The sequence below is a fragment of the Dromaius novaehollandiae genome, chromosome 3 (assembly GCF_036370855.1).
Source record: "Dromaius novaehollandiae isolate bDroNov1 chromosome 3, bDroNov1.hap1, whole genome shotgun sequence".
NCBI lineage: Eukaryota > Metazoa > Chordata > Aves > Casuariiformes > Dromaiidae > Dromaius > Dromaius novaehollandiae.
Window position 1 is genome coordinate 106,066,145 of NC_088100.1, and position 27,492 is coordinate 106,093,636.

The 27,492-nt window shown below is 39.2% G+C and overlaps 1 protein-coding gene across 2 annotated transcripts; it reads left to right on the forward strand.

Moving 5' to 3' along the window:
- The first annotated feature begins 299 nt into the window (after nucleotides 1-299).
- Nucleotides 300-24,618, forward strand: RRP15 (ribosomal RNA processing 15 homolog). Of its 2 annotated transcripts, none has more exons than XM_026108314.2 (5): nucleotides 300-420; nucleotides 3,681-3,955; nucleotides 5,879-5,976; nucleotides 6,848-7,049; nucleotides 23,697-24,618. In XM_026108314.2, exons 1-5 carry the CDS (start codon nucleotides 366-368, stop codon nucleotides 23,847-23,849), a joined length of 783 nt encoding a protein of 260 aa, XP_025964099.1. In that variant the 5' UTR covers nucleotides 300-365; the 3' UTR covers nucleotides 23,850-24,618. The 2 variants fall into 2 exon arrangements, with proteins under 2 accessions (XP_025964099.1, XP_064365774.1); XM_064509704.1 differs by lacking the exon at nucleotides 300-420 and adding an exon at nucleotides 810-1,118.
- The last annotated feature ends 2,874 nt before the right edge of the window (nucleotides 24,619-27,492 follow it).

A 27,492-nucleotide genomic window follows, 5' to 3' on the forward strand; every position in this document is an offset into this window, starting at 1 on the left:
TCATTTGTTTAGTTCGAAGCGTTTTTAAGTGAGAAATTACTCAGGAGGATTTGCTTGTTCTACAATTTGGGTGCTTTAACCGGCACTCGTTTCCAGACGTGCCTGTTTACAGAGGTATCAGGCTGAGCGACCGGGTGATCAGCCTTGTCGCTGTCTGCTCTCAAAAGCCGTGAGTCCGCGCACCGGCTTTGAGGCCACGGAAACTTCGTGTTGATTAAGCGGGTCCCGCCTCCCCCTCCCCCCGGGGGCCTGAGCACGGCGGGGTGCAGGCCGCCGCCCGGCCCGGAACCTTGGGAGACGGAACGCGCGTTCGCGGTTCCGCGGGCAGCGCCGGAAGGGGTTAGCGAGCGCGCGCCCCGGTGGCGATGGCGGCGGCCGTGGCAGGCCCACGTGGACGGAGGGGCGAGGAGGCGGACAGCGGTAACGGGCGGCTGGGCGGGCGCGGGTCCCCCTTTCCTCGGACCGCCTGGGCTGGCAGGGCCGGCCCGGCCGCGCCTTGGGCTGCCCTGGCCTCCGGGCGCCCTGCTCCCTGGGCCCCGTCCGAGCCTAGGCCAAATTCCCCCCCCCCCCCCCCGTACCGTTCCCTTCGCGCCCCCAAATCGCCGCCGGTGCTGGGGAAGAGTCGGGATTTGGGAGGGGCCTCGCGGGAGAGCTGCGGTGCGCGGGGCCGCGTGTGCGCGGTGTCCTTCGTTACGCGGGAGCGGTGTCCGTCTGTCTGCGGCCTGTTGCGCTGAAGGAAACGTGTGAGATGCGGCAATTAACAGCAACCCGCAGCGAGAGCACAGCGCGTAAGCGCCGTGTGGACGCGGTGCTCTTGCGTCGTCCACCTGTGGCTCGCTACTGCTTCTTGTCTCTCTGCGCGTTGCTGCGATGTAGCTAACTCGCTGCAATCACTTCTTAATTGTTTAACGCAGTTGGAAGGATTTTCATTATCGTTATTCTAGGAAGAGGCAAGACCGTGTCCGTTTGGAGGCTTAGCTCACCGTGGTTTTGGTGTTGAGGGTTGCCGTTGAATCCAAGAGGGAGACTTGGCCTGGGAGCTGCTGTGAGAACTAGTTTCTGAACATCCAATACTTTTAATAGTATGTGTCCGCACCTAGATCCCTCCGCAAGTTTAGGTGAATAAGGAGTGGAGATGTATGTAATGTTCCCCACCACAGAGTTAGGACTTTTTATATTGAAACTATGGCAGGCCTGAACCTTTGAAACTTGGAACAGAACTCCGGGGGGTTCTTGTGATAGAATTCATGAAGTTTTGGTTAGTTTGACATACATGTGCTTCATCTCTTGCTCTTGAAAGATTCTCCAACATACTCAGAATAAGCCATGGCTTGTTGTTGAAGCCTTGTTCACCTTTCTGTAATTGTTGGAAGTCCTGCTCGTCTTCCACAGTGTTTTTGGTATGGCGCATTACCCTCCTAGTTAGCTCTATTGGCAGAGGCAGTGATATAAAGAAGAAAATTAATGCATGCTTTTGCAACTTCCCTTCTATTTTCCAAGCCTGCAGTGGTTTTTATGGGTAACTGTAGCAGTTGTTCCTAAACAGTGTGTGGAGTTCAGGTTCACACTTTAGGTAGTTGTTAGATTTGGTATGTATAAGAAGCCACAAATATGAATTAATTCCTGTTTTTAAAACAGGATGGTGATATTGTAGCATGGACAAGGCTTGGGGCTGAAAACTTGTCAAACTTTGTTACCTGTGCCTCTATTTCTGTGCATCCAACAGTTTGATTTTGACTTTGGAAACCAGGATATGGAAACATACTGATAGGGTGAAGATGATGCAGCTTTTAGCAATTACTGAATGTGTTGAACAAATTTTCTACTTCCAGATTTCCATTTTATAGTAAGGGCTGTTACAAAAAACAGTAATTCTTGCTGTGTGTATCATGACCATATTCGTACTTTAAAGTCTGTAATATGAACACAGAACAGTAATACAGTTAGTAAAAATCATACTGTATGTATGTATATATAAGCCACAAGTATTCAGTAAGTATTTCTATTCTGCATTTGTGATATAAATATATACTCTTGTTTCTTTCCATAATGATGACCAAGTAAGTGCCTTCTTGTCCTCTGATGTCTGGACCTTAGAGGCTTAGTTTTAAATTGGTTAACAGTTTTGCTGCTAGTTTGTTTCATTGCTGGTTCAGGAAGACAAATGGAAAAGGCAGCAAGATGAGTTAGTCTGGCCACAGGTTGTGTTTATGCTTGTGAAGTAAGTAAATATGCAGTTGATTAACAATGAATGAGAGGATAATACTATCATTAATGCTGGCTGCATGGTTCTGTGGCAAACAGATCTTCTCAAGCAGTCCTGACCGCTGTCTCTTAACAGTTTGGCTGATAAAGGTAATTAAAGGGTGGTAGTTAAAAAAAAAAATAAAAAAAGGTGTTAAAATGTTAAAAGTTAAAACGCTTGATTCAGTAGTATATAACATTGTGATTTTTAAATATTTTTTCTGAAGTAGTGTGAGAGTGTTAGATAGACTAAAATGAGTCGACTGATATCTCAGAATCTCTGGAGAATTGTCTTCTTGCTAGTGGGATTGTGTAGAAGTCAGTACCCAGCCTGATTCTACTCATCACTTGCTTCGGGGATTTTTAAAGTATATGTGAAATAATTCATTAAAAACGTGGGTGGTACAAATACTAGTAGAATGGTAGCTAATAATGGCAGGACACTTGTTTGTACTGTTTTTCATTATGTGATAGGATGGGTCCACTGAAACAACCAAATACATTTCAGTACACCCTAAACCGGAGCGAGGCTCATTCCAGTTAATCACCCTCACAGCTGAAGATCTTATTTTTGCTCTTTGACCCACTGAACAGACTAACGAGGGAAGAGTCCTCATGTAGATTTGAGTTGATGTCTGGTTGGCTGTTCTCTCATGTCTTGCTATTGCTTGATTCCAAAGTCCAATATTTTTATTGCTTCTTTTTTTATTATTTTTAAGAACGTGGAGGAAGGAAATCTGGATGTGTGTGTGTGAGAGAGAGAGAGAGAGAGAGAGAGAAGAATCTGAGCAGTTATTCATATCGGAAGTCTCAGTGCCTTTGGTTACTTTTGAGATACCTGACAACTGTCTTAATTCACAAAGTGTGCTCTTCCTTTTTTGCTAACCATATTTTGCTGGCCTTATTTCCCTTGAGCAAGCTTTGCTTTTATGTAGGAAATGCCCACCTACCTGCTGGTTAATCAGTTTGGCTATATGCACTTAAACACTAGGTGTCACTGTTGCAGTTTGTATGCAAGTACGTACGTACATACATACATACATACATTCATAAATATGTGTTTGTGTATATATGTATACATACAATTTATAGGTTTTTTTGTACTGAAATCTTTTTTTGGAAACCTAGATTTTGATTCTGAATCATCAAAACATTCATCTAGTCATAAATTACCAAGACTGTCTTACCCCTTTTACCCAACCCGAATCACTTTAAATCATTGCTAGGAGGAGCAAATACTTACACTGTATACTTTCTAATAAATTTATTATAGTGGTGCATGCTTTCTTGGACACTGTCTTGAGGAATCGATTGTAACAGCAGGCAGTGCATGGACCTGAACTCTGGTAACATTTACACATGGAGGAAATTCAAGCAGTGATGGGTTCTCACCAGAAAAAAGAAATTCTGATACCTTTTTTGCTTTCTTTCCCTAGGTTCTGAGTTAAGTTCAGGGCTCCCTGAAGACAGCTACTCTTCAGGAGGTGAAGCCTTGGAGGGTGATGATGAGGATGAAACGGCAGCTCTTGGCGATGTGGTGGAAGAGGCATCAAGCTCGAAAGCTGGCCCAAGTGCAGGCTGGGCAGATGCCATGGCAAAAGTGCTCAACAAAAAGATTCCGCAAAATAAGTCCATCATCTTGGCTAAGAGTAAAAAACTGGAGAAAGAGAGAGAGAAGGAAAAACAGGAGAGATTGGAGAGGAGGAGGAAGGTGAGAAAGAAACAAAGTATTTCCCTGTACAATCACAGTCAGATGAGGATGTGCCCCTAAGCAGGGATTTGGGAGAGCACTCAGAGAATCTCTCTCAGTCTTGGAATCTCCTCCTCACTGTGATCACAAGTAGCTTGAATTTTCTGATCTTCCAGGCAGGCATGCTGTAAGGCCTTTTCCCTTACTGTTTTCTCTGGGCCATCACACAGGCTCATCTTTGGCAGCAGGACTGTTGCGGTCAGTTTTGCTCTAAGTCGAAGGTATTTCTGCTGTTGAGGGAATGAAAAGCAGTTGCTTGAAGCTCAGTTTCCTAATGGCTATTCATCTGGGGTATAAATGCCTTTCTGGGCATTACAAGTGAAAATAATTCTGCCTTTCTGTCATAGAAGGTGAGAGGGAGAAAGGTTAGAAAACTGCTTTCCATTAAATTCTGCTGTGACTTTCAAAATCAAAGGCCTCTGGTTTGAAACTGCAGTAATCCTTTATGTGCCTGTGATTCACTGTTTGCTCCCCTCACTGATTTTCCTGATAGCAGTTTTTTATTACTATGACCATGTTCTGAATTACTTATGGTTCTGAAACTGTAATGATGAAAACAAAACTATGTTGACAATTAAGTAGTTTGTGTGCTTTTGGTGGAAGTTGAATTCCAGGCTATAACTGTTTTCTCTTCAGGCTAAAAATGTATAAATACTTCTAATGTGTCTTCTCAACCGTTCTGTTTTAATGAGATAACTGGCTTATCTATTTGATAGTCTGGGACATATTGTGGTTAGGCCATAGCCTGCCTTTTAAATACAGAGGACTGCAGTAAGGTGTTTACTCAGTTATGGTTACCTAAATACCTGGTTTCATCCAGTACTGCAAAGCAGAGGTAGGCTGCAAGGCTCTAAATGTGATTTGTTCAACCTTAAAAAAATCTTGGAAACAGTCTGCCTTTTATTAATTTCTTGCTGATGGAAGCTAGAATAGGGCAGTTCTTTTGATCAAAGGCCAAAGCATGGTCATAAACTCATGTATTCATAGTAGTCTGCCTGGAATTATAAAGATAAGGACTCTGTAATTCCATGAAAGACTTTTTGTGTAACGCAGACTTAATGCAACGTTGCCATGACTAGAACACTGCTAAATTGTTAGAAGGAAGGGGGGAAAAAAAAAGTCACCATTGTTACCTCACTCCTGAGGCAGGGGCTGGGGAAATACAGCTTTCTACTGTTGTAATGGGAATATGCAGCTGGCATTGCTGTGGCCAGTGATAATACTGGGAAAAATGATTTTTGTCTGTTTTGAAGCTCATGGTTTCAAGAGCCAAACTGATCAATGTCGTACCTGGCAGTGCTTCTCCAGTGGGTACTTTGTGCTCTTTTTCATGTTTGGGTTCTGTTCTTTGTAGTCTTTGCCACGTGCCATTGTTGATCACAGAGCTGTTTCGTGATCATTTCAGCAGAGGAAGTAAAATTCTTGAGGCCCAAAATATGGCATACTTGTCTTGATAGGTCCAGGATTTTATTATGTATAAATTGCTGTGTGATCAGTTTATGAAGGCTCAGAGGATTGGTTTGAAAGCTCTCTTTGAATAATTCCCTTGTCCCTAGCAGTCAGTGTGAAGGTGTTTGGGTTTTCCCTAGACTCCTTTTGCTTGTCTCCAGCCAGAGGCGTCACCGTGGTGTGACTCTGATCTTTTTTGTTATAGAGGCAAGTGATTGTTTGAGATTTGATTGGGGCCCCTTACGTGGCAGTGCTAGAAACTTCCCTCAGACCCATTGTCCAGCCCTGTAAAAACATTCTGGAGTTCCCCGTACCCTCAAGCAAACTGAGCTTTGTTGATTTATCATTTTTCCCCCTCTTGCGACATATTCCATCAGAGTATGCTACAATCTCAAATGCTCCATGTTCTTTCACATAACAATATTTATAACACAGCTCGATAAAAAGCGGGAGTGGGAAATGATGTGCCGAGTGAAGCCAGATGTTGTCAAAGACAGAGACAGAGAGAGAAATCTTCAGAGAATTGCCACGAGGTAAGAGGTTTTTCTTTTTTTCCTTTTTTTGAATGCTTTCCTTAAATATATGCTATCTTAAAGGGAGGAAGAGAAGACGGAAAAAAAGCCTGTGTAGGTAATCTGTTTCCAATCAGATTGAACTCTTAAGAAGTGACTAGCAGGAGCCAAGTGATTTATATACAGGTCTGCATTGTACAGTATCAAGTTCAGCAAAAGATTTCAGAAGCTTTATGAAAGCGCAAATACTTAGACAAGAATGTAGTATTTGCTTAGCAGAATTGCTTTACTGCAGCACCTCACTTTGTTAATTTTATACTTTAAATATGCAGAACAATTGTTTCTGCCTTTTTTGTGGATTTTTTTTTTGTCTTCTCCATACAACATTCAGTTTTCTTGTGTTCATTTGCCTGCTTTGCATTACAGTAGCTAGCTGAATACCTTGCTCATGTTCTGCCTGAGTATACTTGTCTTCTTACAGGACTCATTCTTCCACCCTGTCCCTCTATTTATGCTGTTCTTAATATCCTGTCTAAGGAATTTAACAGCTGGTTGTAGGAAGAATAACATGCTTCTGGGGCTGGCACGTGGTCTTGCATTAATCTTGGGACAATGTACCATCCTTATATTGGGATCTGAATAGTTACAGAGCTAAAGCGCATGAGCCTTGACCCCATAGGTGTGAAGGCAGATTGGAAACTGAAAGCCTCTTACCTTGTAGTGAATGTTACTTCTTAACTGAGTTGAGGTTTTAAATAACTATTTTTGGAGCTAGCATCTGTGCTGAGTAGTAGCTTTGGTAGAACGTTCATTTCTGTAAAGGCAACTTAATGTAAAAAGTGATGGGGGTTTTTTTGTTTGTTTGTTTCTCCCCTTCATCCTCCCATCCCAGAGGTGTTGTGCAGTTATTTAATGCTGTCAGGATGCACCAAAAGAACGTTGATGAGAAGGTGAAGAAAGCTGGGAGGTCTGACAGGCAACGTGCTAAACTGATGTCATCTGTTTCAAAGAAAGACTTCATCAATGTTCTACGAAGCATGGAAGGTGCTAAAGGAAACCAGAATCCCTCTGGAAAGGCCACAAAAAGTAAACAGGTAGGCTTCATCTTAGTAAAATAACTCGCATGGGATCTTTCCCCAGTGTAATTATTATCCGTTAATATGCCTGCTCTCTAGAACAGTTGTTATCCAATTGTCTGGTTTTTTTTTGTTTTTGTTTTTGTTTTTTTTTTTTTAAGCCAATTGGGGATTGAGTATCTCTGAGCATGTTTTCTCTCTGAGTATCAAAATACAGAACAGCGGAAGCTATCTTGTGGGACATCAAGCCTTGTCTATGAATAAGGTTTAGCTGTGTTTAAAAAAAAATTAAATTAGAAAGATGGACTTTATGTTGGACTTTGCACCAAGCATGTAACAGAAACTGCTAGATTTTAATAGGTTTGTGAAATTTGCAATTTGGGCAATAATAGTTAACAGCCTTTTAATATTGTAGAAGGCCTGTTGTCTCCTGTGGTAACTCTGGATTTTAGATGGTATAGTGGACCATACAACTTGTGTGTATGCACAGTTTGGGGCATTTGGAACTCCTTTGCTCTGAATGATCATGGTGTCTGGAACTGAGAGGCTTTGCCATACAAATGAATGTTATGATGGAAAGAAACTGTTATGATGGAAAGAAACTATAATGACAGCCTATTAAGAGACATATTAAACCTTAGATGTAGGATTTTTCTTTCCCTAATTCTGTGTACATAAGTTGGTGTGGCTGTATTGCTGATGCGAAATTTTGGAAAGAAGTATTTTAACATATTTTACTTTTTCCAAACGTGCTCAAGTGAGAGAGACAATGTTGTTGGACTCATCCAACTCTTTGCTGGTCCTTTCAACTTGTCAAGTAGCTCCAAGTTAAAAATAAGTTGCTTAGACCTATTCTTTCTCTCATTTCAGAAGTTGCCCATTTTTTGAAGCGTATTTGTGTTCAGGTTTGAACTTTGTGCTTGGTAGTGGGTGGAATACTGCTGTTGGCCCAGACTCATAGCAGTTAACTAAGTGCTTTTCTGTGCCAAGAAGAAATACTTTAATCAGTTGGGAGACAACAGTTTGTCATATGTTTTTTGTTTGTGTGCACTTGGGGAGCATGCTGAAACACTGCCTGGCATGAAGAGCTCATAGAATTTTCATGCAAGTGTAATATTAAAATATTTTGTAAATTCTTCGGATAATGAGAACAATTTAGCCTGGTGCTGACACTTTATTTCTCCTTAAATAATTCCAGCTTGCTTGTTTGGGTGGGTGGGAGCGCGCATGTGTGTGTGGTTCTTCCACCTTCCCCAGGAACAGCAAAAAAAAAAACCTTCAGGGTAATAGCAATGCCTACTACTACTACTGCTGTTGTTAAAGGCTGGCCAGGATTATTAACTTGACAACCATGGGATTTATCAGCTGCAGAAACATGGCAGACTGACATTGACTCAATAGCTGAGCAAAAACTAGGATTTTTTTCTTTGTTTTTTTCTAATTACTAGGCCAGAAAACAGTTTTCAAATGTTTCTTTACTCCTGAACAAATGTCTGATTTTTGGAAGCATCAGTACCAGCACATTTCCATTTAAGTGCTTTGGAGAAATAATGCTTTGGATGCTGACTGGTTATTGGCTTTTTTGAGCATTGATAGGTGATGTTTTCATGTTTCCCCAGACAAGAACTTCAAACCTGAGAGTTTTTCATTATGAATTTAAAGCTATACTTGCTTTTTTGGAGTAGTCAGGTCTGCCCATATGGACAACCCTCCTTTTCTCCTCCTTTTCCTTTTGCAGTGACTCTTCATTCAATACTGAACCAAACTCTTTAAGAACTCTTTTCAAGCTGTTCTTAATCCACCTTATTTTCTCTTGAGAACATATTTTACCGGTTTAGCATACTCCTGTGCTCTTGCTTGTTGATGCTTGAGGTTGAAGCCAAAATCTGATCTTCAGTCTCCTCCTTAGAACTGTACAAACATTCTGCCACTGAACACTACTGCTGGCTTCCTGCATCATATCTTTGCTTCTTGGTCTTTGTGAGTTTTTCAGAGGGTGGGAAGCAGGGATGAGGCTGATCTCTGTGGAGGTGGTGAATTCCTTAGAGCAGGAGTCCAGTAGGTTGTTCTTGTCATATGTAGGTGTGAGATTTTTTTTTGCGTCTTTGTGTGTGTGTGGTTTTTGTTTTGTGTGGCTTTTTTCTTTTTTTTTTTTTCCTTTTTTTTTTTTTTTTTTTGGTAGCAGCCTGTTTTGGTTTTAGCACTTGAGCATGGCGTGCATTTCTTTTTAAAAAAGAGGGGGGAATATATTTATTTATTTCAACATAAACAATGGAAGAGATGCCAATCCCAAACTCCAGGCACCCTGCCATCAATTAAAATACAGTCCAGAACAATAAAAACACTACCCCACCCACATAAAACAAGCAGTCAGCAAGAAAAATAGGAGAATAAAGTTTTCCCAGTGAAAGCAAACTTTTCTTTATCCAAGCCTTGTGCTATGCAAAGGAGACTTGACTATATTTGTGAGATGGGTCAGATACTTACTTTTTCTTACTCTCTGCAGTGATATGTGAGTGCAAGATTTGCTGCCATGTTTTTTAAAGGGTGGTGACTTCTTCCCAATGTGTAGAAGCTTGTAAAGCTCTGTTGTGGTTGATTATTTAGTCATGTATATATATGCATATGAAAAAGAAAATGTATTCTCTGTAAAGGTCCACCCATAGCACTGAGGTTTATCACTTTAGCACAACCTACTTCTACAATTTGTTCTCTCATTTTCTGTCAGTTTCTTCCATTAATGGGAAAAACAGGCAACCTGTGCCCTTGCAAAAAGAGCTCTGCTGCTTATGGTCTTACATGCTTTTTAGCCATTGGCCTGAACGCTATTTGGTGCGAGTTTTCACCCCTCACCCAATACAGATATGAAAGAAAGACTATAATGCTGTAAAAAAATTTCTTTTGCCATCTGAAATTGTAGCCCTCTTTCAGGTTTCGTGTGCCCAGATGGGAGTAATTACTCTTCTGACCTGGTGCCAAAAGCTTTGCCTTTCATATCATTAATTGTTTATCAAGGTATTTCTTAATCCTCGCTGAGCCAGCTGACTTGTGTAATATTTTTCCCTGTTTTTTTCCAAGGTACTGTACACAGTGCTTGCCTCTGGGTAAAATCATTTGATTTCCATCCCCTTGTCCGCCCCCCCCCCCCCCCCCCATCTGAAAGCCTTTCAATGTGGGAGAAGAATGCAATAATTTAAAAATACTACTGGTTTGTTTTTTGTGTGTGTTTTTTTTTTTAAATAGCATTTGTCAGGAGATAGAAGGCATTTCAAGTCTTGTTCAACACAATCCTTATAGAGCAAGTTTTCAGTTCAATATGTGTTGGTTGTATCTTGCTACTGCTCACCTGTAAGATACTTTAAGAAATGTATTTTTAAACTACTGGTTTAAAAAATGTACATATCAGAGATGCTGTCTTTCCAGTCCTGGAGGCTGAAGTCAGCTTTATGACCATAGAACAAACACAGCAGTAGATGGTGGTGGTGAAGGGTTCCTTGCACTACTCCAATGCAGCTTTGCTGTACTTTTTTTTTCTTTTTTTTTCCTTTTTCCTATAGAGATAAGTTCCTTTCTTTTTGAATAACCTTTCAGACAGTTGCTTCTGAAAGAGACATCACAGGGTCTAACATAGGTGGCATTTTTGTCATGGACACTTCTTTCTTACACTAGCTCCGAATCTATTAATTTCTTTTCTGTAGCCTGTCAGCTGTTCATCTGGCCTGGCCTGGAACTAATTGGAACTGGTGATCTGAAGTTGAATGATAATGAATTACAGATTGTGGTAAATCCTTATTAGGAAAATGTTTTACTCTCCAGCACCCTTTTCTTTTAAAATCCTTAGTTAAGGAAACAAGAAACTCCCCTCCTACACAGTTTTTCTTTCTCTTATCATGGTATGTTTCAAGGATAGATTTTAGTATGTGATTGTGGTGAGGCTAATTTCATTTCTCATACCTCTTACTTTCAGGTTATGTTAATATACATAACACACTCCAGTTTTAATGAAAGCCCAGTGCTCCAATTAAAGTCCAAGACTCCAATGAGTTAGATTAGACTCAAGGGATACTTTAAGTATCCTTAACAAATTTCTGGGCACTGTTAGTATTATGGCTTAAGGAAGTAACTGTGCTTCTAAGGTTGAATGAGGCTTCTGATCTCTCAGACCTGTACAGACATGTTGACTGATATAGTGAATTATATTAAGCCTGAAATCTTAACTGTATGAGAACAAAGCAATTCAGAGTTAACGTTCCCAGGGCAGACTCAACTCTTCTCCCTGCCTGCATGTCAGTTCCAGCAGGGTCATTCATTACATGGTGTCAGGAGAAGCACCAAAAACTCTGCTCTTGGCTTCTCACTTATCATTTGTGCTACTCCCTGTAAAGCATTACTGGATGATAAAATAAATAACTGGCATAAAACTTACAAATATTGTTTGTGACAAGCATAGTCTGCACTTGGGAACCTTTAATTTTGAATTAAGTCTTTGAAGCATGGTCTTCTGAATCACCCACGTTTGCTTCAACTTGTAAGTTTTTTCATGCCAGATCTGCTGCAGAGCATTTAAATGGTGCAAACAAGAACAAGATTTTCTGTTCTACTTCAGTTACCATGATCCAAATTCCGCAAAATAATTTTTCTATAAACTTTACTGCTGACTACATGACTTGGAAGTACAATTTCATTGTCATGTTGTGATAGCACCTAGAAAAAAATTGTTGTATTGGTCTCAAAGTAGTATTTATTCTAAAATAATTTATTAAAAAGAGAAAAGATTGGCAGAAAATAATGTAAGTTATTTCATGTCACCTCTTACTCATATGAGACTGTTCAGTGCTTACTCTAGAGCTGGACTGAGAACTGAAAAAACTTTCTAGCAAAGGTTCTTCTGACTGATGTGTGTTTTATAAATGAGCCTGGTGTTTGGTAAGTAATTAAAGTGCAGATGATTAGAGTCGGGTAGGCTGTAGATGTTTCTTTTATTCATAAGACTCTTAAAATCCATAAATGTTTTAATTCTAAGTAGTAGTTTCAAGATTGTTCAAGGGCAGGAGAACTGCTACAGTTCTGACTTTTGCTCTGATTGATGTTCTTGATTGGAACTTAAGAAGTGGAATGGGAGCTTTTATTTGTCAAGTTAAATGAGGGTATAAGTGTGTTTTCCAGTTGAAAAGTTAGATCTGTTTAAAACCTGTGGCACTGCCTTCTCTTTCTTACAGCTGCAGTAAGTGGTGGCCATTGGCATGTCATTCTACTTTTTTTTTTTCCGGTTTCCATAGTACAGAAATGTAAAAAGCTTGATTGTTTTCCTCCATACACCTGTTCGGATGGACAGGAATGCAAACAACTGCTTCAACCAGCTGTAGGAAATATTTTATTTCTGAAGTGTGGTTGAAAGCATAGATTTCTCCTAGCAACTTTTGCAAGGTGTATCAACACCCCTTTTAATCTTGAAAGGAAATTTTTATCTCAACAGGTGATAATGACACTGTAGGGTGGAAGAGTAGCAGTAGTTTATTACTACAGCTGTTGTGTGCTGGCATTACAGAATTAATCGAAGGAGTGACTACACACGCATGTATTCCAGCAGATTGGAAGGGGCAGCCAAATATTAATTTAGTTCAGCTGCAACCAGAGTAGACTTGTTCTCCTGAGTTTAGTAAGTGTCTTCCCACCGCATGCACAGAAATTTTAATTTGGAATCTTTCATGAATCCTGTATTTTTTATCTCTATTTCCCAAATATGTATACATGTCTTGAAGGCCACTTCCTATATGCTTGGATGTTTTTAGTGTAACTTCTTGTTTTGGCCAGATAGTTGTTGACTACTTAATTACACATTGTATTCTAATTTAAACTTTTATGGATAAATATCGTGCAGGCTGCCATCAGTTTGCTATATCCGAACTTCCTTATGTTCCTTAAGATAAAGGGTAGTTTTGTGGTTTTAAAAGTTTATTGTTGATAACCTTTTAGTTTTTTAATTCTATTTACAGGAAGGCACAGTGGCTCACCCTGTTGGTGTCATCAGCAGAATTGGGTGTTTAGATGTAGAAGTTCAGGTCCCTGTCATTTGAGTTAGCACTGTAGCTGGTAACATGCATATCTGGTAACATGGAAATGTTGGTCTTTGCGTGTTATGTGTGTTTGATTATTAGATGTCAGGAACCTGATGCTGTGAGTTCAGCTGCAGCATAGAGGAGTAAGGGCTATATAACAGCAGTATCTCACCAGGTTCACCTTTTTCCCTGTGTTCTTATTCCCAGGTTTCCCCCTCTCCTCTCCTTTTCAGTCTCCCACAGCCAGTCTTCTCTTATGCGTCATCAGAAGTCAGAAAGGGAAAAAGATTGTGCTTTTGCTCTCTTTTCACCAACCTTTTTTTATCCTCTTCATGTTTTATGTTGTTGTCAGGTTCTTTCCCTTGGCAATGCAGGACCAAGCATGTCCTATGTTCAGTCTTGCGTTCTGGTGCCTGATGCTAGAGTGACCCTTAGAACTAATTGCACAGGAAGAAGACCTGTTCGCTTGTTGTCAACATGATCTGTGAATGGTCCAGTTTAATGCAGTCTCCTCAGAGATGCAGATAGTATGTGATCAGTGAGAACAGATTTTTTTAAGAGAATTTGACTGCTGAATGCCTCATGTATTTCTACTGAGCGTAGAAGACCTGAGATTTGGGGTGGGGGGGGTCCCCCAGATCTGCAAAGATGTCCATGAAGATAGCAAAAGGCACGTTTCCAGCTGCAAAATAAGTCCTTAACAGATTTTAAGTCTCAAAGATGAATGGCAGAAGGTTTTCATGGATGCCTGTAAGAAATTTTTTCTTTTTTCCTCCTTAGAGCTGTTGTTGACAAAGTGTTTTAGGTTAATCTCACCTTGAAAAGGGCTAAGTATTTTTAGTTCAGATTTCCCCAAAACCTTCTGCCTGAAGCTGAAGGAGCTAAGGAGCTGAAGTATGGGGAATTTTATAACAATGTAGGTCTAGTGATTGAAATGTCAGACAATATTAAGACAGCTCTACCAGCTCCAGCTGTAATATTTGAGAGTAACTTGCCTTGCTATTTGATTAGGAGTGCACAGGCGACTATGGTATTACTTTGTTTTCCTAGATGTTGCTGCCAGGCTGTTTTTCAGTAAAACTATGTCTAAAACAACCACAGGGAGGGGTACATTTGTACATCTTGTGGTATACATCTTCTTTTGATCTTCCTGTAACTACACAATGCACAGACATCCAAAATATCTAATCCTATTAGAATTGCTTTATTGAAGTCTAAAACTATGATCTGCAGAGTTATTTTTCATGGAAATTTGTCTTGAGTTTAACCTGTTTTTAATCTGGTTTACTGACTGAAGGCGTAATAGCCTATGATGAGAAAGTCAGTAGAGTTGGGGAAATCTTTCTTTCTTTTTTTTTTTCTTTTCATATTTTCTGCGTTTTTGCCTGTCATGGTAGCAGAAAGCTCTTCCTTCTCCTGAATCTTTCAGGCCATTATTCTTTTGGGGACCTTTCACTTTTTCCAAATTCCAGTTCTTTTGGCTGTTTATTTACAAAATTTCTTGACTGCCCAACAGTTGTCTACCTGGTTGCCCCAAAGTTTGTTCTGGCCACTGACTAAACTCCACTAATTAATAGTTAAGTACTTCTGAATACTGCTTATAGACTTTTGTTACTGAGTCAGTTTAAGAGTTTCAACCAACACTGTCCCTGAATAAATCTCACAAAGTTAGGATTGTAGGCACAGCCCTGTTTTCAAGAACAATCAGCTTAAAAAAAAAGAAAAAGGCAGTTTCACTTTTATCTGGTAAATTGAGTTGGAAACCTTATAAAAGCAGCACTCTACCTTTGGCTTAATTCAAATTTCATAAAAATTTCATTTTCTTAATTTCATAAGAGAAAATATATCTAAGCTTTTCAAAAAGTTTATATAAAAAAGATTGTTTTCTGGAAGTAATAAAGAGTGGAGTTTGTCTATCTGAACAAGTTTGTTTCCCCCATCTACGCACTTTCTATTGCAAACTATCTTGAAAAGTGATTCCCTTACTTTGAAGTTTCATTAAGGTATAAAATATTCTGATTTTCAGAGTGCTGAAGATGTGTATTAGAAGAGACCTCTTTGCACACCTACTCTCCTGTTTATCTTGGTAGAGTTCAGGAGTGATGGGTCAAACTGAAAGAATGGCTAGAGGGTTGCTGATGTTTTTTTTTTCTTTTCCCTATTGAAGAATCACTCTGTTTTTTAATGACTGTTTCTGAAAGTCACTGACAACTTAAAACAGATATTAGGTGATTGGTTTTTTTTGTTCTTGTTTGCTTGTTTTTTGAACCTATTGTTACTTCAAATAATACTAAAACTGTCTTCTTGGAAAGATCTGACCTCTTTTCAGTTTGCTTTTGAAGTATGTGGTTTTCTGTATGTGGTTTTTCTTCTTGATCTGCAGGCATTGTGAAAAACCTGTGAAGAAACTTTGAAGGAGAAGGAAGGGTAGGAAATGAGGAGAAAGGATAGTTTGGTAAGATAAGAGATTGGGATCATGGGCATGTTGCATAGTCCTTCTTAGTTTTAAACTACTTTTAAAAAAACAACTTGGAGGAGGGTTTAGCCAGTCAGGCTGCTTAGTAGTGTTACAGACTTCAGTAAATACACAAAAGTTAATTTACTGTGGTTTTTCCTCCCCTTCCTTCCCCCCAGTTTTTTGGATCAGTGCACTTGTTTCAGGACCCAAGTGAAAGTCCTCAAGAGACAGCTGTTGTCCTGCTTGTTCCTAATCAGATATGAGATAATTTCTTAAGTGTTGGAAGTGAAGAAATTTTGTCATTACTGTAGCCTTCATTGTTTAAGATAACCTTTTGCAACTTGCTTTGCTGTGCCTCTTGCTGAATCATGATGGAAAACAGTGAATGGTTTGAGCATCACCTGTAGGAAATAACCTTTATCACACACATGTTTTCCAGGTGTGGTTTAAGGGCTGGGGAACTGGGTGACCTGCGAAAAGGATGTTGTAGGTGTGGGTGGTGTGCAGGGTGAGAGCTGATCCTTACTCCATAATTCTCCATTACTGCAGGAAATGCACATAAAGAAATGTAGGACCAGCTGACTGATAGAAGACGTTTTTATCACTTGTGGAAAGTTGTGTGGTGTTCCTTTCTGAGCTGAAATGATAAGTTTCTGGAAAAGCTTGTTCTTTCCTCCTTTACTTTGAATCACATCTTTCCAAATAGAGAAGTTCTTTGTTCACTATTTTCCTTTTAGGAAAATTGGTGAAAGTTGCCAGTAAGACAGAGTCCATGCAAGTTTGCTGTTGGTTATTAACCCATACTAGCTCACAGTTTTGGCACGAAATGAACAGGATTTGGCAGACTGCTCTTAGCTGAGGCTTGGGGTTAGGTTGCATTAAAAAAACCTATTCTTTCTAAAGAACAGCCTTTTTTTTTCTAGATCAGGATTAAGATTCTCTGTGAAGCACTGTGGCTACCTTAAACCTTACGTGGTTTATGAAGAAGGATTTATGATTCAAGTACGTTGAATACCGTAACTTTCTATACAAACTGTTATCTAATAAGGAGTAGAAGTGCAACATGTAGTGTTTTAAATACAAAAATCTTGATCAGAGGCTGTTTTTAACCACAGTGCTGATTGGGTCTCTATGTAAAGAATTCCTTGATCTTGGTGCTGTGCAAACAGTATCAAAATTGTCCTTGCTCTAAGAATCCTACAGTTCAAGTGGATTAGGCATACAAGATGTATAGAGACTTAGAGGTCAAGAAAAGGGTTTGAGCATCAAGGGAATACCAAGGAAGCAGTGGTCGTATGATAGGGAGTGATTTCACTCTTGGTGGTGTAAATGCTGATGAATAAGCATTGCAAATGTGAAGGTAAAAACATAGATGAAGATAATTGTTTTTACCATAGAAAAAAACGAATGTGACTGAAAATGAGTAGGGATGGCATACTGAAAACAGTATCGGAAAACCTGCTGTACAAATGTGTTATGTGATAACCTAATATGAGGAATGCGTTCTTTCTGTCTGTCTAGGTATCTTCTCTGTAATGATTTGTAGTCTGCTGTGAACTAACTCTTATTACTTAACTTCTTACTTAAAAGTACTCATTTGTGTGCAGGTGGGAGAAGTGCATATTTAGCTGTGAAGTCACAAATTGCAAGGAGCTAGGCTTACTGTATTTCTTGAGGCATCTTTGAGATCTCTGTTTCAACTGAGTAGGTTTCAAGTTGATTATATTCCTTTTAAAAGTGATGTGTGTAGGTGTGCGTTGTGGAAGGGGCACGGTGCTATATGGAACAAAAAGGTTTTTTCTGTGAGTAGCCCCCAGTTGTAAAACTTCCATGCCTTTCACCATCACTTAAAAACAGGTGTAACGAGACTCTCAATGCCAGTATGGCCAGAGGTTACCTTGCAGCAGTGTGTGGTAAATTCCTTGTGTGGTGGAAGGATTTCTGAGATGGCTGCTGTCAGAACTGGAGCACGGCAAACACTGAAGACTCCAAAGCTTCCTGCATTCAGAAGGGCCCCATGTCACACTTGAGTTTTTAAAATATTTTTCTATTTTCTGGCAGAAATACCAATTTATAAGGTTTCTAATGAACCAGGGTTAAAGAAATCTGTTCTCTTATAAGTGCTTTCTGTTATGCTTCTTTGCAGTTGAGCATTTAATAATGATATTAGTGATCTTTCCTCATTGTTTAAGTCCAAATGAATGTTTATTTTTAGAATTTCTGTAATTCAGTTCTGACCTTTCATGGGTTAGTGTGTGTTTAAGCCTCTGCATGCCAACCCAAAACATTCCTTCTCATTCACACATCCCTGGTTGTAGTAAACCCTGAAGGAGGATGTGAGGATGGGGAGATGCCTCATGCAGGCCATTAAGTTCTGGGTGGTCTTCTGGCTGTGCTCAAAATGAAAATCAGTATTTGATGTGCTTCCATTGTCTTGTAGTAATAATTCCAATGCTTTACTTGCAGAGAAGTTTGAACGGGAACAGCAGGATTCAAAACACTGTAAAAAATAAAAATTCATTCTTCTGTTTGTTTACTAGAAATGTCAGTGCAGATTCTAGTGTGCACAAGAGACCTTGTGGTTCATGCTGTGAACAAATCTCCTGTGCTGCTGTTGATATCCACAGTACAGTGTCACTTTAAATATTCCGAGGCAATTCGCTTTAGTCACTCAAATTTGTCATTTAGAGGGGGGATGTAAATATGTGTTAAATGACTCTTACCTTAAGGAGTAGATGATGTGCAGAGTTACTGTGGAGCAGAAGAGATCTCCGTTCAACTTGGGCATTCTACAAGCTCGAAAATGCTTTGCAAAATCCAATAAAGTGTGTTGGTGTGAGCCTTTGGCTCAGAAGTTCACGATAGTTGCAGGTATGGAATGTAGTCCCTGTTTTCAGGCCTGTGGCTTTTTGTCCCTTCAGGATCAGGTGTATATAGGAAGCTTTCATATACTTAAGATATTATTATGATTCAAATCAGTTAAAGCTGCAAGCAGTGCTAATGATTAAACCAAAGTATTTTTCTGTTAAAAATCTTTACACTCAGTTTCTCCTTATATAGCTGTTTTAGATACTGTAGGTAGCATTTTTTGTTGTTGTTGTTGCTCCCAGCCTAGAGGCAACTTGTTTTCTCTTGGCTTGGGAAGCTGGGTATCCCTGAGAACAAGTCTAGGGGTAATGTGTATGCTTGTGGTGTTTGTCTCCCATCTCCTTTCCCCCTTCCCAGTGCTTTCATGTGGGGTCTTCACACACCTCTTGGTATCTCTGCTGGTCCTGTTGAGGTAGTTTTACACCAACTTGCTTGGGAATGGGCAGCAAAATAGCAATGGTCATTTGGAGAAAGATGCAGGCTGATAGGAAAGGGTAATTGTCAAACAGACGTATGTGAGAAGGCGTTTTGGCAGTTACACTTTTTAACTCCTTCGTTGTGACAAAAGCCTCCCTATATTTCAAGCTCTCAAATGGCTGTATTGAGCGAAATGGAGGAAACTGGGTAGGCGGTTCGAATTAATTAGATATGTTGGAAATGTTTTCTCAAGACTCTAAAATTGTTGCTTTAGAGATATTTATGTTAGAAATTCCTTCCTTGACAGGTACAAATAAACGCTTATTGTATGTGATGGTAAAGGGAGATGCCTCTGCAAGCTCTGGCAGTTCATCTTGTGCATGGAGCAAAGGCATGGGAGCCCAGAGCGCTGACTGTAATTCTTAGTTTTGAAAAATGTGCATTTGTTAATACCCCACAGTTGTCATGTCTTCTAGATACAGATAGGCTGAAGGGGAATCTCGGTGGTGATGTAGGTGTTTTTCCTGTTTTGCAGATGAAGAAACTGAGATAGGTTGAAGTGACAAGTTGGTGGAAAGCGGAGTGAAATGCTGTCTTTAATCTGTGTCCTGTTTTCAGATATATATTTTTTTAATACTGTTACTTACCAATACTGCACTGAAGCAGTATGGGACTTCTATCTACTTATACATAGGGCTCTGGCAAACTTTGCCACTCCAGTTTTAAGAATTTGCTGTCCCAGTAAAGCAGTAGAGGGAAATGACAATGTACTGTGACTTAGACAGACTGGGCTTAATTCCCTTAAGCTTTCAAGGCAAGTAGGTTTTGAGCTAGGGCATTGGTTTGCAGACTGATGCAACTGATGTGCAGTTACATGTTTGCTTCTGCTACAAGGGCAGTAGCTTTCAGAAGCGGCAGTGCAGTCTGCAACAGCTCCTGTGTTGTGCTTGGTAAGCCTCAGTTCAAGATGGTTACTGTTATTTCATTTAGCAAGGGTGAATTATGTAGCTCCAAACTTTTACTGTGATAAAAGAAACGGACAAAACCAGGGTTATTTAATTTCCTAGCTTTAGTATTTCTAACTGGATGGTTACATAGATGCTGCTGGTGCCGTGGGGCCTTCACAGATCGATTACTTCAGAAGCATCCAGGAGACAGTCCTAGCTGAGATCCTAATAACACATCCTGCAAGCAAGATTTTTCTGTGTGTCAGCCCTAAGCTTTCTTTGTTTTCTTAGGACTTAGCTAAGAAATATTGATTGTCTTGTCCTGGTGCAGATTTTTGCAAGTATGTCTTCAAAGCAAAATTAGTTCAGGAAACATGTCCTCACTTCAGACCCTTGCTGTGCCAGATTGAACTGATGCTGTTATAACTTAAGTGACACACCAAGCAGCCAAGATAGCGTCTGTTTTATTTATTGTTCTCTTTTCAATTTAACTATTAGTCTGTCATAGCAAATGGGTACCTGCACTAGAGTATCCACAACTTCAGGTTTTGTTCTGTCTTATTTCACCTTATTTCAACAAGTGCATCACCATGTATCAGTGATAAATATCGTGAGATATTTTAGGAACTGCTTTCCCCTCACCTCCATGTCTTTTAAAATAGGTTACCACACCTTCAGGCAGGGAATAAACTCATTCAGATGTGTTTTTAAAGCAGGGGGAAAATACTTCACTTTTTATCTTACTCGAGGAATCCATTTTATGTAGCAGCACACACTGATGTTTATATAGCCTGTTTTGTTTTCATTTGGGGATGTTCAAAGGGGACTTCAGCAGTGTTGTAATGAAATGTGGGAGATGTGGATGAACAGCTGACTGGAAACTCAAAGTAGTTGTATGGAATGAAAGCTAGTTTATTTTCCAAGTGCTAGGAATCAGTTTTGTTTTATTTAGATGAACTAGATTATGGCATTGAAAACCCAAACACATTAACATTCTTAACTAAAACAAGTTGGGAAGTGATATTACAGTTGAACTAATTGTTAATTATACAAATAGTCTTGTTGCATATTTTGATAAGACTTCAGGAATTTTTTGTGATACAAAAGACTAGAGTAGTTTTTATTGTAGGGGAAAATAGAACAGTAAATGAGTTAGGAATGAAGATACTAAACGTGGGTTTTTCTTCACTTGGCAGCATGCTTAAAATTGATTAAATATTTGCTTTCAAGCATTTAATCTCCATCTTTCAGGCATAGACATGCTGCCTCTGTCTTTCTCCTTAGTGCTTGTGTAAATCTCTGTTCAAACCTTTGTGGCTCGTTACATAGTAGGTAATGCTATGTCGGATCAGCATCCCTCTTTTGTTGAGGTCCTGCTTTTGTCCTGTTGTTCTCTTGACCTAGCCAGGAAGCAGGACTAATCTCTTGCAGAATATAAGATCGTGATGAATTTGAGCATTGGGCTTTTCTAAGTTTGAGCACTTCCCTGTCATTGTTGACAATAACATACTGCTTCTGTCCTGTTCTTTAAAAACAAACAAACAAACAAAAAACTATGCATGTGGAAAAGCATGGAGTGTCTCTTCTTTTTTTCTGATTATTATTTGACATTTTGGAAAAAAGATCAAAAATTTTTTTAAGGAAAATGGAATATTTGGATATCCTTTTGTTTATTTCAAATTTTACTCTAGGGCACATTCAGACAGTGAGGATTTTTAAGAGGTCTAGGATTTAGGAAAAAAAAGGAGAGGCTGAGTGACTTCAGTAATCTTTTTGGTCTCTCCCTTTGGAAAGGTGAATGCAGTATAAAAAAACCTGGAATACAGTTAAAAACAAAACTGCTCTCCTTGTGTTCCTCAAGGTAGTACCAGTGTTTCCACTGATACAGATTACTCCCACATGGATATTCTAAGGTCTCTCTAGGGACCTACCTGATCTTTTACGCTTTCAATTCCAGTTTATTGATTACTCTGCCTTAGATGTTTTCAGGCTTTACTGGATATAGCATTTGAAGTCAATTGCTGCAAGAGTGAAAGTGGACTGGAGCCACTACCCTGGGGAAAAAGGGTATTGTTATTTTTTTCCATTGCTGCTGGAGATGGGAGAGTTACCCTTAGGAACAGGCATTAATGAGAGCAGCTGTGAAGACAAAAAACAGCCCAAAACACAGTACAAGCATCTTGAGGAACAGCTGTAGAGCTTCTCTCTTTTGAACTGGGCCCTGGGAGATTAGTTTTGGGGAGGAAGGTGTTAAGACTTGTTATCCTATTTTTGTGAGAGTAATTTTAAAACAACTGTAGAACAAGTCACATCTCTAAATGATTGTTTCTGTTTTGAATGGCTGTTAAAAGAACATGTCTTGTTTGGCTGGCAGACTTCTTGCACCCACATAGCTTCTGTGGATGTGTTATGCTGTGTTATAGTGATGGATCTGCTTTTTCTATTCCTTATTTCTCTTGCTGTTAAATTCTTCATGCAGTCTCTGGGAGGAAGCAGCATAAATATAAGCTTAGTATGTTCTGATGTATTGCATATTTACCGAATGATGCCAATAAGAAAACTTCTTTTAACCAAGTAATAAAAGAACATGGAAACAAAACAGTTATTGCTCATGGTTATGCTTTACAAAGAAGAGGCATGAACAGTGTCTACAGCGATCATCTTTACTACAGTTATTGCATCTAGTAGGCAAAGCAACATCTGCAAAGGCATCTTATCGAGGGGCATTCCTCTTTCAATTATTGCTTTTGATCAAGCAGTATTAACACAGAAGGATGCCATAACAGATTATCCCCATCCACCATCAGGGGGTGGCAGTTACTTACAGTGATGAGTCAGGTCAGTCCTGCCCTTTTGAGCAGGGAGAGCTGGGAAAAGCACTATCTGAGATGCCTGTATAATTCTGTTCCAAGGCCCTGCAAAAGTAATTTTTTTTTTTCCACTGCACCCGATTTCTGTTTGGCAGAAAGGTTTCTTGGTTGTTTACTGGACACTGACCCATGTTGTTCCTTAGCAATATTTTGCTACTAGGGGTCAAACCACTGAAATACTCTTTTAGTATGTGGAACAATTTTGAGTATTTTCCTACATTAAGAATGTGGGAAACATTACACATCAAGACATGTAACATTAAGAATGTAGGAATTACTTCATCCTGTTCTTTAAAACTGTTGCCACAGGATGGGGCTGTTGCACTGCCCAAATACTTTCTGTCATTTAGAAGAACTACAGCCTAGCAATGTTTTCAATACTAACCTAAAACTAAGCTCCTATTGCTTTTCTTTATTATTCACCAGTCCATGTAGTGTGGCCTCAGTTTGTCCACTTTCAAGAAGCAGGAAATTTGGAATAAGATGCTGCTGGCTTGCTGAGTGTAGATCAACTTTCAGTTTCTTTTAGAGGCAGCTTTGCACCATATGACAAGCCCAGGTAGTGAGGTAATAATCCACATAAAGGGGATTTGGTTCACATATTGCAAAATATGTTAAATATTAAATTTTGGATTTTTTAAAGCCTTTATTAAATCCATATTTGTGTTGTAGAAATGTGCCAAGAACTGTTCTAATGAAGCAGCACCTGGGGGTTAATAAATGATATCATGAATCCATTTTGATTGCCAAGAAAGATTTTAATAAAGGAAGCCATGCCCAGGGTTGACTGTTTCATCCATGAGCAATAACTGTTTTGTTTCCATATTCTTTTATTAGTTGATTAAAACAAGTTTTCTTATTAGCATCATTTTTGATTGTCCTGCCTATTTCTATATCAATTTGCATAAATAGCTAGCCCTCAGTATATCTGACAATGCAGATTCTGAAAGCGTGAGATGTTATTTTGATTGTTTGAAGAACTTCCATCTTTCACTGACACCTTTTCACATTCATCTCATCTCCCTCTCTTCCTCTCAAACGTTTAGGGTGAAATGAAGTCTGAAGAGGGGCCAGAATGGAATATACTGCGTGATGACTTCATGATGGGAGCATCTATGAAAGACTGGGACAAGGAGAGTGATGGAGAAAGCAATATTGAACAAGGAGGTGGTCTGAAACAAGAAAATGAAAGTGATTGATGAATGAAAGTGAAAACTATTCAAGATAATGTTTTATCTTCTTACTTTGTTTGGATAAAAAGTCAACATTCTATGAATGTACAACACTTGGAGGATGTGTCTCATTTTTTAAAGAAAGTAGAGACTCGCACAAGTTTGGAGTGCGTTTTCTCCTCCACTTCAAACTTTTATTTAATACAGCTTCATTCACTATATTGAAATCCTGAAATATTTTCCAAAACATGTATAATTTTCAACATATTTCCAAAACATTTGTACAGTCAAAATAGTGGCACCTACCCAATGAAAGATAGATTTTGCCAAGGTCATTAAAAGTTTATACATTAGTCATGGCAATTGATGTATTAGTGTGTCTGCATTTCCAAATCAGCGTTGCACTTTGAAAAGTTGTTAGCAATTTGCAATAGAAATGGCTTACAATAAACACAGAAATGCCATCACCTTGTAAAGTTATCGGACTCCTGTAGAGTCTTTATTACTTTGGCCAGGAAAGGTTTTGTAGATAATAAAGAAAAGTAACTATTAATGTGATAGCTCTGGTCTTGGAGCATTAGTTTGATTGGAGACAACTATGGAAATATAACTGTAAAAAAAGAGACTTGACCCTGCTGATTGGCTTTGTATATATATGTTTTTTTTCCATTGCAAGTCTGAAGTTATATATCTTAAGAGACTGGCTAGAAAGGAAATGACAGTCATTGCTCTTGTTTTCATTTGGGGGGAGGTGATTCTAGTAATGCTGAATAAAATTGTATTCAGTGTTGCTCCATTTGGAATTCTGGTGTTCTGTTTTTTTCAGTAAGAAGCTGGACCTATGAGATGCATCCTGTTGGTTTAGTCAACTATAATGCTAATTCTTCAGGTCATTAAAGGGTCTAACAAAAGCCCTTCCTCTCAGGTGTGTACTGCGAGAGTACAAAATTTTGGAAAGTATAACAGTAGTGGCTTTGTTTAAACTACAGCAATTTCTCCTAACTGGTTGCCTGGTTGTGAAAAAGCAGGAGCTAACATACATAGTACTGCATATTATAAGTAAGCACATTATATACAGCATACAGAAGGAATCACATTGTGGTTAAGGAGTTTTAAACGCGAGGCTCGGGCTGAATTCTGTTTGTTTCTCTGTTTCAGATTGATTGTCCGATATTGTGTAGTTTGTTTAACTTTATCTCACTTCCCCATTTACTATATAAAGATAATGCTTTAGGGCCTGTTAATTGATATTTAAAATACATAATACTATTCTGTCTGATGCTACAGTTTTCTCATGTACAAACTTCTCTTCCTATGTGGTTATATATAGGATGCTATTAGGAGTGACTTGCTCTTAAATTTTCACCCTTCAGCGTTGAAATGTATACTAGGACAGTGGATTTTGATTTTCAAACTAAGGCATTTGTGGATGGGAGGAGAAGAAAATTTGTGTGTATTTCAAAATAAAAAACTACAAAATCGTAGAGAGAAACTCATCCTAACAACTGGCAATAGTTGTGTTATCACTAGCCTATTCATCTGGTATATATTGTAGCATAATTCTTTGAGGAAAACTCAAAGCTAACAGCAGAAATGTTTAGATTTTCAAGCTGTTTTGAGTGTTAAACATATTAGATATCTGAGGAGATATTAGTTTGTGGCCTGATATTTATTATCACAAATGAAGGCATACACCCAAAATATCAAGTGGCAAAACCACAGAAGTTTGACATATGGTTATCCCAGCTTCTGAAGGTTAGACATCTGTATAACTGTTCAGCTAGTAGAACTGGCATCTCATTAGCGCAATACAAAAATATACTATGATGAATTCTGAGTCTATAAAATAACATAATAGTCTAATTTGGCATTGCTTTTTTTCTGCAGAGTTTAGTTACTTTTTGTGAAAAGTTGCATGAGCGGCCTTAAATCTACAGTTTTACGGAGTGAAAAAGATACTGATGATGGTAACTTTAGTTTTCTCTGTTCTTACAAAAACTAAATACTGTTTATATCCTGGCTGATACCGCCAGTCTCTATCTGAAATCAAATCCTGGGGAAAAAAAAAATCTATTTTATTCTTAGAAACTAGAGCATCCTGAGGTGACTCTGAAAATATTCTGGAATTTTCATAGCTCTTCTGGGTTTATGAATTTTCTTTCTGCATTTTTGCAGTAATGTTTTCATGCAAAGATTGAAGTGTCACTTGTGCTTTTAAGAAAAATACGGAATATATTAATACTGATTTAAAAAAAAAAATCTTGAGCTCCTGTTGCATTTAAATTCCACAGAAGTACTTCAGTATTTTGCCTGTAGGTAGAGAGCATTTCTTACTTTTTAAGAAGCATAATATGCAGACTTTTATGTCTAACTTGATAGCCTTATAAATTTGGTATTGCATCTTGCCTTGCCTATGTTGTGCCATGTGCAGAGCAGCTCTTAGAATAACTTAAATTGGTGACTACCTCCAAAAATAAAAGGTTTCTCTCAAGAAAAGAGAAATAAACTCAGAATTCTTGGAGCAAATGGAAGCAGTATATTTTCATTTTAGGCACTTGGCACCAATTTATTTTGCAAGTTTTGTTTTAAGTGACCTGCTAGTCAAAAGAAGAGCTAAACCCTGTTTGGCCCAGAAATCTTCTAGTCTCTTCTCTTGGTTGTAGAATCAGCTGGCCTACCTACCTACTTTTTCAGTAATGTTACTCCTTTACTACAGCTAAAAAGAACCACCTCTTGCTGCTTATTCCCACCCCTCAGAGTTCTCAGTCCATCTTGCCTTCTCCTATGAATATCTTTGCTTAAGAAGAGCTGTGCTGCTGCCCTTCATTCCAGAGAGCATGAATCATCTTAACTTTGTGTATTTCTGTACCTATCTATATAAAGCCAATAAGGATGGGGTGGTTCCCGTTTTGTTAGGCTTCTAGCCAACCCTGAAGTATGTAGGGCTTAATATTCTATGGACTGCATGCAAGTAACAAGGTTTTTTAATCAGAGAAGGCGTAGGGTCAGGTCTCTGTCTGTCGTCCTCTGGTCTAGTTTCCCTTCGCATTAATTGTGCTAACTTTTTCAGTAAGGAAAGCATGAGTTGGCCTATGGAATAAAGAACCATCTTCCCCCTGCTTTTCTTCGGTCTGCTGTTAGGGAAACATTTTGGGAGCAGTGGTGGAATATCCTTCTTGTGCCTGTCACTATTACGCCGTACAGTCTTCCTTGCTAGAGCAAGGAGGAAAGAGCTCCCACTTGTCCTGCAGCTGTGCGGCAGGTGCTCTCCAGGTTCAGACAGATGAGCAGAACAAAAGGGCTGGAAGCAGCTATCTGGGGCCCCTGCTGCTTCCTAATGGCATTAGGGCTTTTTTAAATTTCTCCCGCACATGCGCGCTTTTTTTTTTCCTTCTTTTTTAAGAGAGAATTAAATTGTTTGGAAGCCGTAAAAGCGTTTTGACTATCTAATGCTTCCAGAAGAAGGTGGTCTGTATAGCTGCATCCGTTTAGAGCTGGCTCAGTAGCTGTCTCCAGGGAGGAAGGCAGAAGTCATCTGGCACACAACACTTCACACAACTGAAAATGACAAACTCCTCATTCTTATGAAATGAGTCCTGGCATAGTCAATATCCACACAGAGCAGTCATTGATGTTGCTCACTTCCAGGCCCTACAAATTGCTTAATGAT